Source organism: Ictidomys tridecemlineatus, chromosome 5 (genome assembly GCF_052094955.1).
Source record: "Ictidomys tridecemlineatus isolate mIctTri1 chromosome 5, mIctTri1.hap1, whole genome shotgun sequence".
Taxonomy (NCBI): Eukaryota; Metazoa; Chordata; class Mammalia; order Rodentia; family Sciuridae; genus Ictidomys; species Ictidomys tridecemlineatus.
Genome location: NC_135481.1, coordinates 62,559,065 through 62,571,460, shown reverse-complemented (window position 1 = coordinate 62,571,460; position 12,396 = coordinate 62,559,065). Strand labels below are relative to the sequence as shown.

At 35.5% G+C, this 12,396-nt stretch overlaps 1 protein-coding gene across 6 annotated transcripts in view; it reads right to left on the bottom strand.

The window, feature by feature from the left end:
* The window catches only part of Rad51b (RAD51 paralog B), a 564,635-nt gene that overhangs the window by 526,218 nt on the left and 26,021 nt on the right, over nucleotides 1-12,396 (bottom strand). For all 6 annotated transcript variants that reach the window (XM_040274672.2, XM_040274671.2, XM_013357493.4 and 3 more), the window contains exon 5: nucleotides 5,311-5,447. In XM_040274672.2, coding sequence (XP_040130606.1) covers nucleotides 5,311-5,447 — 137 coding nt within the window. The remainder of the gene's footprint in view (nucleotides 1-5,310; nucleotides 5,448-12,396) is intronic.

Sequence of the window (12,396 nt, the reverse complement as noted above, 5' to 3'; positions counted from 1 at the left end):
TAAATAAGCTGAAATATGAGTTTATGGCTTCTCCAAAGCTTCTTATACATATGTACTATTTTCCTGTTCATTCATTCAATACGTATTACTAAATATAATATCAATCTACAAGTTCCTTGAATTGTAGAAAATTCCAAAGTTTTGTTAACAGTAAAAGTATTCATGACTAATTTCTACTTTCTATCATAGAATTCTTTTTCACGTCTCTTTCCCCATAATTTATCCAGATTCACAAATGATAAGGTAGATGGAATAGGGCTGAGGAAAATCTACCCAGACCTCATGAAACCACAACAAACAGTAAGAAGGACCTAATCCCACACTGGAACTAACTTCAGAATCAGCCAAAGTCATGGCTGGCCACTATTACTGCTGACCATGCTTTCATCTATACACCCTGATTCAGAAAGAATGACAATCTAAAGTCTTGTAGAAATTAGATAGCAAGATCTGTAAGCCACTTGGTACCGAGAGGTGACATGCACACAAAATTAATTCAGCTGCTCAGCTAGTGCTTCCCCCACAATATAAAAACAACAGGTAATTCTCCTTTGCATGCTTAGTTATAATACATTCAATTTTATATTTTAGTAATTATTTGAATAATGTCTTCCTCCCCTGCTGAACTCTTTCTTCCCCATTCTCAAAGCTTTTCTGATTTCACTGTAATTCAGGAATGTCCATTTCTACCTCCTAATTCCAGTCCTATATCCCACCTTCCAGGGTTCTTGGTCCCATCTCTTGCTTCCCCAGATCCTTCAGTTTTTTCTCACACTATCTACCCTACTATTCTCATTTGCAAGTCCAAACTTTACTTTCCTTTATCCTTGTTATTTTATTTTTCCTCAAAGCTTTTTCCCCCCCCAAGAAATTCTATTACTATTTACTATCCATATTACCTTCCTGTGTGTGTGTGTGTGTGTGTGTGTGTGTGTGTGTGTGTGTGTTACTGGTGGTTGAATCAGGGGTGCTCTACTACTGAACTATATCCCCAATCCCCAATCTTTTTTCTTTTCTTTTCTTTTTTTGAGACAGGATCTCACTAAGCTGACCAGACTGGCCTTGAACTTGCAATTCTGCCTCTTGAGTAGCTGAGATTACAGGCATGCACCACGATGCCAAGCTATTCCTTATTTTTATTCTTAACCTCTAGTTTCATTTTTTCCAATTATCTCTATTAAGGATAATATATTATTTATTCAATTCATGTACAATGGAATTCTTATGGTTGCCAAAATTTCCATAGGCTAAAATATGGGGATGGGTCACTGAATTAATCTATTTATCCAGATTCTCAAGATATATGAAAGCATATGGTAACTAAGACAACATCAAATTTTAAGCAAAAAATCCAATATGTAAACAAAGAAAAACAGACCTTTTCAGATTCAATTAGAAGAAGGACATTCAGAACTCTGCCTTTTTAGCATTTCCTTTTTCCCAAAGCAGACCCCAAATCCCCCAGGGGTCAACTCTACACTACACTATTATCTAACTGTTAAACCCTCCGGAGATACAAATGCAGTCTGTGATGAATGAGCATAATTAACATAATATTTTAGATTATTTTCTAAAGGACATGTAAAATAAGCTACTTAGTATACTGCTTTAAAAAAAATATAACTAATCTTTCCAAAGTGCTTTTAAGTATATCACCTTCACCCACAAGGTTTTCTTGGGGTTTTTTTTTTCCTTTTAATGCATTTTAAACTCAAATAGTTTTTATTTATTCTTCCTGTTTTCTTTTTTTAATTTTTATTTTATTTTGCTACTAGGAATAGAAACTATTTCCTCCTTGATAAAAAAAAATTTTTTTAAATAATTTCCCACTTTTATCACTTAACCCAAAATTCTATATATGTGAATCTTTTAATCCTTCCTCATATTAATCCTTCAAACACTTTTTCATTCATGTTAAAAGGCTTACTTTGTAAGCACAAAATGGTGACAATACTAAACCAGACTGACTAAAACATATTTCTCTTTGAGTCTCATATTTCTCTGTTCTATCTCTTCTCTAAATCCACATTGCAACTGATCAATACATCTTTTAAACCTGTTTTAATTCAAAGGTTCCTCCTCCTTTTTTATTTTAATCTTACAATTTATTTGTTAAAGAAACCAGGTTGTTTATTCTATAATTTCCAGTAGTTCAGATTTTGTTAACTGCATCCCTCTAGAATAATTTAACTGCAACCCTCTAAAATGGTTTAACACATTCCTTTCTATATATATGCTGTAAACTGGTAGTTGGTAGACAGCTTAATCACATTCATGTTTGGTTGTTCTTCCATCGGGGATACTCCAATGATGTTGTTTTTGTTTGATTCTAGCAGTCTTTGATGTTTAATATTGAGATTCATTAGATAAGAGTTTGTAATTTGGAGATAATCCAACATTCCTTCTTCATTTATTACTCGGTGGCATACACCTGTAATTCCACACACCTGTAACCCCACCAGCTTGGGACGCTGAGGCAAGAGAATCACAAGTAAAAAGCCAGCCTCAGCAAAAACAAGACGCTAAGCAACTCAGTGAGATGAGACCCTGTCTCTAAATAAAATACAAAATAGGGCTGGGGACATAGCTCGGTGATCAAGCGCCCCTGAGTTCAATCCCTGGTACCCCCACACACACCCCAAAACTTTTTCCATACAGTTTTAAAATAAGAAGTTGCTTCTTCAACATTCTCTAATGGTAATCAATTAGTTCCTTTTCATCTCTTTTTATTATAATTATTAACACATGTTAGTTATAAAAATAATGGATTTCATTATGAAAATTTCATATATGTATATAACCATAGAACATACTATGATTGTATCCACCCTCCCTGTTGCCTTCTCTTACCCTCGATACCTCCTCCCCAGGTCTCCTTCCCCTTCCCTAATAGTTCCACTTCTACTTTCATATCATCTTTCTTTTTATTATTCTAGATTCCACATGAGAGAAAACATACAATGCTTGTCTTTCTGAGTCTGGTTTATTTCACTTAAAATGATGACCTCCAGTTCCATTTATTTTCCTGCAAATGAAATAATTTTGTTCTTCTTCAAGAATAAATACTCCATTGTGTAAATAAATATGCCACAACTTCCTTTATCCATTCATCTGTTGATGAGCACCTAGGCTGATTTCATAGCTTGGTTATGATAAACAGTGCTGTAATAAACATAGGTATTCAGGTATTTGTCTTATGGTTGGTTTTGTTTCCTTCAGGTATATACCCAGTAGTGGTAAAGCTAGATCATATGATAGTTCTCATTTTAGTTTTTTAAGAAATTTACATGCTCTTATCAATAGTGGTTTTATTAATTTAGATTCCTACCAACAGTGTGTAAGGGTTCCTTTTGCCCACATTCCCCACTAGCATTTGTAATTGTTTTCTTGATAACAGATATTCTGACTGGGTAAGACAGACTCTCAATGTAGTTTTTCTTTGCATTTCCTTTATGGCTAGAGATGTTAAGCATTTTTCATGTATTTATAGGCCATTTGTACTCTTGAGAAATGAATTACTGTTCTTTTGGTATGAATATTTTGAATTCTTTATATATTCTGGATATAAATCCTCCTTCTGATGAATAGCTGGCAGATTTTCCTCCCATTGTGCAATCTTTCCCTTCACTGTGCTCATTGCTTCTTTTGCTATGCAGAAGCTTTTTAATTTTATCTCTTAATATAATTATAGATGCATGGATTTAAATATTTCATGTTTTGATTCACTGACATTATTATTCTTATTGATGCTCAATTTGTTTCATCTTTGGCCAGTAGAGGCTCTTCATGTTGATTCCTAAATCTTTTAGAGATCAAATAGTCCGTTATAGATTCCTTGCGATCTGACATGTTTCAAACTCAAAAATAAATGCCGAATGTTTTCTCTGATATATGAAGGCTGATTCATAGTGGGGTAGGGAGTGGGAGCATGGGAGGAATAGACGAACTCTAGATAGGGCAGACAGGTGGGAGAGAAATGGAGGGGGCAGGGGGTTATCAAGGATGGTGAAATGTGATAGACATCACTATCCAAAGTACATGTATGAAGACACGAATTGGTATCAACATACTTTATATACAACCAGAGATATGAAAAATTGTGCTGTATATATGTGTAATAATAATTGTAATGCATTCCACTGTTATTTATTTTTTTAAAAATCAATTAAAAATTTTTTAAAAGAAAAAAAAAACTCAACTTAAATATTTCCTGCTCCATGGAGATGTAGTTCAGAGGAAGAGCATGTGTGAGGCCCTAGAGTTGACCCCTAGGGACCACCCCTACCCCAAAAAAAGAAAAACACCTGCTCCAGAGCCAGATTCAGCCATTTCTTAAGGAATCTTCATTCCTTTTATTAAGAAATAGCCTTTGGATTTCACAATCTGGGAGTAACACCTGCCAGTTCACTCATTTATCAAACATTTTCTGGAAAGTTAGTATGTACCAGTCACTGGATTTGACTTTGAAAATAGAAAGATATAACACAAACCCAAAGAGCTGACAGATCAGTGGCATATATTCAGACAGAACAGATAACCAGGAAATATATTGCAAGATAAGTATTAAGCTCTAGGCAAAATAATTCATTTGGAATTTATCTGGCCATGTCCACTTTGATCTGAATAGTACTCTTTATAAAGAAATAAAAGAGAGATCTGATTCAGAGTGACATGGTTAGAAAGAGTCAGAACTCTATAGTATACCTTGACTAAGAGAACAGAATTGGGGTGGGGATATAGCTCAGTGTTAAGATTGCTTGCTTAGGCAAGTGCAAGGCCGTGGGTTCAATTCCCAGCACTACACACACACACACACACACACACACACACACTCATGCAAGCACACACATACATACATGCACACTCATGCACAGAAGAAAGCATGCAAGAGAACAGAACTACATCAATCTCCAAATGCATAAGCATCCCAGCTCAGACATATCCATTCACCAACACTTTACTTCCAACTAGAAATTACTTATAAGGCAAATTATCTATTTTCTTTTTCCTTTTTAGTTTTGCATCTTCCTCATTTTTTACTTAAATTCTTCCCTGTTTCTTTACCTTCTTTCTTACCAACTTTCAAAACACAAGACAGCTTACCCAGGAACCCCACTTACCTCAGTAAGAAAGAGATAAAAACAAAAAACTGTCCTGTGTCAATTTTAAAAGGAAAACTCTTACCAAAAAGTAATCTAACATTCTCTGTTCCAAAAAAAAACAGGTAAATATTAACCTATTTATTAATGTTCCACACTGTATATGTTATTAAAATAAAGCATTATAATGGAAAATAATTAAACATCTTACCTTTCAGCACTAAATGCTGATTCTGTGTCTATGTACACAACAGCTCCTTCTAATCCTCCCATACTGGTTGGTAATGTAGCCAAAATACTCATCATTATGCAAAACTGAGTTTTTCCACAGCCTGGTGGCCCTGTAATCTAAAAAACAAATATTATTTGTATAAAGCCTATAAGTCAAAGAAAATCATTTTAAGAATTTGCTACAAAAACAATCCAACAACCTGGGAATAGTTAACCAGGACAGAATTAACCCCTAATACCCTAGAACATCCATTATATATAATGAATTAACTTCTCCCCTATGCATCCAGATTGGTACTCTATGTAACATCCTTGGAAGAACTGTGAAAATGGTCACTCAAATCATCCTCTGTGTTTTGTAGTTCAGATAAAAAATTTTAATGAGAAAGGTATTTAGATCATTGGGGCACTGCCTTAGAAGGGATTAATGTTGTTTTCGTGGAGTAAGTAAGTTCTTATAAGAGGAGGTTCTTATTAATCAAGCTTTCCCCATAAACTTTACTCCTGCCGCACAAAGCCATTTCCCTTCCTGCTTCTCCACCCTATTGTGATGCAGCCTGTGGGGTGAGTTTCACCACTGTTAGGGTTTGAATATAAGGTATTGCCCAAAAGCTTATGTAGACAATGCAGGAATGTTCAAATGTTCAGAAGTGAAATTATTAGATTATGATCTGAGAGCTGTAACTTAATCAGTGGATGAATCAATTTGATTGAGCAATCCTTTGAAAGAACTTCTCACTGGATGGTAACTACAGGCAAAAGGGTATAGGTGGAGAAGTAGGTCACTGGGGGTTTATATTTTGTCCCTTGCTCCTAGCTCACTTTCTCTTTGCTTCCCAGCTACCATGAGCTGAGAACTTTCCTCCACCATGCCCTTCTACCATGATGTTCTTATCTCACTTCAGGTCCAGAGCAATGGAGTTGGCCAACCATGGACTGAGACCTCTGAAACCATGAGGCAGAATAAATGTTTCCTCCTCTAAATTGTTCTTGTCAGGTATTTTAGTCAGAGGGAGTAAAAGCTAACTGACAAAGCCTACATGCTGTTGGATCTTCTAGCAACCAGAATTCTGAGCCAAATACACTCATACATAAAGAACCCAGCCCTCAGGTATTTTGCTATAACAACACTAAATAGCCTGACAGGTTTTTATTAAAAAATATAAGCAAAACTGATACTTCCTGAAGTACCCTTTGCACATCTGATATCAACTTCTGGGATGCTACAGATTGCATAAGGATAAAGCAACAGAAAACTTAGAAGACATTTTATAAGAAACATCCACATACCTACCACCTAGACTCTAAAAATACCATTTTTACTATACATGTAATATTCCTCTATCCAATATCAATTCATCAATTCATCAAAACTTCAAATCATCTACAATGACTACTCTATACATTCTGAAGTTATTTGCTTACCAAATAATCCATTTGAGTTGTTGCCATGTTGTTTTCTATATTAATCCTAAACTACTGAAATCAATGTGCCTCTGTCAACCCTTTGTTGTTTTGTTTTTTATGCACTTCAAAGTAAGTCAAAAACAATATACTATTCCCCCACAATTCAGCATGCACATCATTAAGTAGAATTTAATGTTTAAGATTCTTTTTTTCCTTTTCAGATAAATTTTACAAAGAGTGGAATATAGAAACCTTAATTCTAACATTTGATGAGCTTCAATAGATGCACATACACGTATGCAATCTATGATTTGTGTTTGTTTTGTGATGCTGGGGATCAAATTAAAGTCCCTGCATATGGTGAGCAAGCACTCTACCACTGAGCTATACCCTCAGCTCCAGATGTGCAATCTAAATTCTTATCAAGTGAAAATATTACCACCCTAGGAAATTACCTCATATAGATTATTTTATATTCAAGAAGTCTTTTATTTTTTGAGACTATATCTTTCCTGATAACATCTATACCTCAATAGCACACACAGAGACATGGGGAAAAAAAGTGGTTGTTTGTGTATTTTGTTATTGAAAAAGAATCTAACTAATATAATGATCTGGGCCATGTTAGAAACATCTGTACTTTAAATATATAGCATTCTCCCACATTGAGTAATTTAATTCCTGAAACTTCAAATCATCTACAATGACTACTCTATACATTCTGAAGTTATTTGCTTACCAAATAATCCATTTAAGTTGTTGCCATGTTGTTTTCTATATTAATCCTAAACTACTGAAATCAATGTGCCTCTGTCAACCCTTTGTAACCCTTCCTTATAGACAAAACTGATACACAGATGATCAACCCATAGATTGTTAGTTAAAGCAAATTTCACTTGCTAGATTGAAATGCCAACAAAAGTTCTAATATTTTCTTCCCACAACCTAAGAGATCATCTTACATATCCTGCTTTGGAAACTAAAGATATCCAAGAACTTATCATGGACTCTTATTACTAGGAACAACATGGATCAAATTACTTATCAGATATCAGAGCAAGGGAATCTTCTGTCAGTAAAAGTTTAAACTGGATCTTCAAAATAAAGAAATACTTATACTTCAGAGTGAGAACTAATGGAGGAACTGAAAACTGGTCTATCTACACATACTATCTATGTACTGGGTTTTAGATATGTTCTCAGATTAATGAGCCTGCAAAACCCTTTGTGATTTATTTTTTTAGTGGAAAGTTTAAATAAGCCATCATTTTTAGTAGGATGATATATATATAAATGTTCAATGAAGCATCAAGTACCATGAAAATATATGGTATTAATGTACTATTCCATCTTTAAAGAAAATGTTTTTAATCTGAAAAGTTAAGAACAAGTGGCATTTTCCCTACTTCATTATTTTTATGCACTAATTCAGTATAGTCTTAGAGAAAGTAAAATATCATATGAATAACATTAAAAGCTCTCTAGGTGTGTTTGGGCTTTATTTTGAGCTTGGATTAGAGCTTGGATAATAATACTTTATAACTAATTTCTAATGCTTTATATTCTCTTCACATATTTTTCCTCTCTTCTAGACTCAAAAAAAAAAGTTTTATGCTATATGCAATCTTATGAGGTGCTGGAGCAAAATTTCATTATTTTTTCAGGTTTACTTAATGAGTCAAAATATCTCAACATTAATATTTTTTATTTTCAGACAATTTAGCCCTGAATTCTAGCACCCACTTCACATCAAGTTGTGTTTACTTCTCAGCTTCAGCCCCAATGGTGGTTAGAAAGAGAAGTCATACCAAACCAGAAGAGTCTAAATTCTGTGCTTCTTGGAAACTCAGTGAACACAACATTTACATACAGGAAATACCAGTAAAATACAATTAGCTTCATATAGTTAGAGACAAAGTTTCACCACACCTACATGAGAAATATAAAAGAACTGAAAGAATATCAGTAGTGTAGACATCTCAAGCATCAGCAAGGAAGAGAAAAATAATCATCTACAGAAAAGTCAAGTCTAATTGTACGAAGGAATGAATGAAGCCTTCTCATTCTAATCTTAGATTAAATGTGAGATGAACATGAAACCTGGACCCTTAAGGACCTAGAAATCTCACCAAGCTAACTTTCTGCACACTCAAGATGGGGGCATCGCCAAGCCTATAGTTGGAGAAGAAAATGTTAAGGACTGTCCGGCTGGGATCTGAGACAAGACAGCTTGTGGAAACTATAATGTTTTTAATGACTTCCCTTCCCAGCACCTACTTTTATATTCACTTTATAATTACGTAGAAATATGATTAGATCTTAAGACCTACAGAATTTGTTTTAAAAATAACTTGACTCTAAATCCTCAAACTAAAAGCAAAAGCAAAGAATCTCAGACAGGCCAGGTTGTACTTAGCCTTGTGAAAGAAACCTTGAACTTAAACCTCTTTACACCAGCATGTTGAAGAATTTATACCTTAGATTCTCTTCATCAATTCCATCTTATTTAATATTGATAACTGCTATTTTTTTAAGTAAAGGAGAAAGAAAAGGAGAGAACAGGGCAGGAAAAAAGCAGGAGACATGGAAATGACAAGCCCAAGCTTCAGTTAAGAAAAATTAAATAGTTATCAAAAATCTTGGTATTCAAGTAAATGAAAAAATCGTTCATAAAACAGCATTTACTGAGTATTCGCCATATGAAAGATCCTAGAGAACATTATAGAGAAGGATGTTTATTTCTAAGTTAGGGAGTGAGTAAAGAATTCAAAATAATACAACCATAAATGCTAATAAATTCCTGTATTAGGACAGAAACCTAGGTATCTTGTTTTTCAAACCTCTGGGCAGGATAAATAAATCATGTCAGCAGATTATATTGAAGGAATGCCCATCTGAAATCTTTCCCTCACTTTCCCATTGCTGTTGCTGCAAGTGAGGCAGACCTAGACCTGACTGCTGCTTAAACAAGACCCACCTTCAAAGATCTACAGATCCATTGGTGAGAAAAATAGGTGTTTGCCACAGTTTTCAGCAGATAAACTAGACTAAAGAAGCATTTAAGACTTATAATTCACTATTTCATGCACATCTGTCACATGCCTGGCCCTTGTAGGCAGTGGAGTTTATAACCCCTGCCTTATTATCTCCTGTGATTATGTGGGCCTCAGATAATCCTGCCAATGTGGAAAAAAATTTAAACTATAATATGAATTGTTCCCAGAAAAAAAATTTCAGTACTGGGCTGAGGTTATGGCTCAGTGGTAGAGTGTTTGCCTAACACATTGAGGCCCTGGGTTCCATTCTCAGCACCACATGTAAATAAATAAAATAAAGGTCTATTGACAACTAAATATTTTTTATATATATATAATTTTTTTAATTAGGGTACTACACAGAATCTGGCATCCTACCTCTACCTTTTTTAAGAGAGTAGGAGAATCAATCCCAAAGCAAATCTGAACCATTGAAGGAATGGTGCTGAAATTCAATATGCAGACATACCAAGATTCAATGAAATTTACATAGATCAAAATTGATAATAAATAGAGAATTTAAGTTAAAATCAGAGAAAAGTAACTACAAAAGTAACAGCAGAATGTTTTCAGATATGTTCTTATTCCCTCAATCATTTCCAGACCTAGGTCTTGACCTTTCAACTAGAAACAAAGATCATACAACACAAAAGGACACCTCCATTGATGCTTCTATTAGTACTGTATTGCTCTGTAACAGATTACCACAAATTTATCAGCTTGAAACAACACCCATTTATTATCTCAAAGTTCTGTCAGCCAGAATCCAGAAGGGCTTGACAGAGTTTCTATGCTCAACATCTCATAAAGCTAAAATCAGCTGAGTTGGTCTCTTATCTGGAGGATGGGATAAATATCAACTTCCAAACTCAGTAAGTGTGTTAAGTTTTTATCACTATAACTAAAATACCTGACAAGAACAACTTAGAGAAAGAAAGTTTATTTGAGTTCATGGTTTCAGAGGTTTCAGTCCAGTCAGACAACTCTACTGCTCTAGGCTTAAAGTAAGACAGAACATAATAACAGAAGGGGTTGGCAAACTAAAGCAGAGAGAGTATGAGGAGCCAAGGACAAGATACACCTCCAAAGGTATGCTCTTCAGCAGTCTATTTCCTGCAGCCGCAGTCCACCTGTCTATGGTAACCACTCAGGAAATAATTCAAATTATTAATCCATTCAATGAACTGATTCACTGATTAGGTCATGGCTTCCATTTTATCCCTGAACATTCCTGCAGTGTCTAATATGAGCTTTTTGGGGAGATGACTTACATCCAAACCATAACATTCTGCCCTGGGGCCCCCCAAAATTCATTTCCACTTCACAGTGCAAAACGCATTCAGTCAACCTCCAAGAGTCCCTATAGTCTTAATAAACAGTTCCAGCATTGTTCAAAAGTTATTCTAAGCAAATTCTTGGTTGTGAGCCCCTATTAAAAAGTTTTTTTAAAAAAAAAGATTTAAAAAGTGAATTACAGGGGCTGGGGATGTGGCTCAATCGGTAACGCGCTCGCCTAGTGTGTGTGTGGCCCGGGTTCGATCCTCAGCACCACATACAAACGAAGATGTTGTGTCCGCTGAGAACTAAATAAAATGTTAAAATTCTCTCTCTCTGTCCCCCTCTCTCTCTAAAAAAAAAAAAAAAAAAAAAAAAATTAAAAAAGAAAAAGTGAATTACACACTTCCAATATATAATGGCACAGAGTTAACATTCCCATTCCAAAGGGAAGAAATAGGGGCATATAAAGAAGGAACGGCACCAATGCAAGACTGAAACACACCTGGGCAAAGAAGCCCAGCATCTGGGATACATGGTGGGGAGATGCAATCTCTAAAGGGCCTGGGCAGCCCCACCTCGTCAGCCTTGCAGGATATAACACATATGGCCTCTGTCTGTCAGCAGCCAGCACCTTTCTTCAACAGAAGTTCCACATTACTGGCATCTTTTAATTCTAGGTGTCTCCACTGTTGCTTCAGCTTTCTTCCCAAAGCTTCACAGTTATCTCCTTCTCAAGAGCTGCCCATAGGGATTCCAACCCTCAATTCTCCTCACCTCTCAGGTATTCCTTCGAAAAATCAGAGGAAGCCTTAAAAACCCCTTAGCTCCAGCATCCCATCCTGCATTCCTGCATAACCAGCATTCCTGCCACCAGTTCAAGCAGTAGCTAGGTCCCCTTTGACCATGGCTCCTCTGAGTGCCTAGGAAGCAGAGCATGGTGAAATGAATCTTGGGGAAATAACTTTCTAGACAACCCTGTGCAAGACCCTGTCCCAAGGTCTCTTCTCAAAGGAAGTTTCATTTTTATACTCTTGAGCCTATTATAGCTAGAGTCTTCCTGATTCCTGAGATATCCTCAAGGCATCTTTCCTATTGTCTCTGTGTAAAGTACTTAGCTTCTCTTTAGTAGTGGTGATCTTTTCAGCCACCACATCTTCCTTGACCCATCTTACATGTTCTTTTCTAGTCAAACTGCAAGTTTTTAAAATCTTTTATCCTCTGCTTTCTGCTCCCAATTCTCACAGGACACAAGGTAAAAGGCACCAGCAATACTCATGTCACTGCCTGAATGCAGTGCTGCCTTGAAATTTCCTCCTTCAGATTAATTAGTCCATCACCTTTAAATT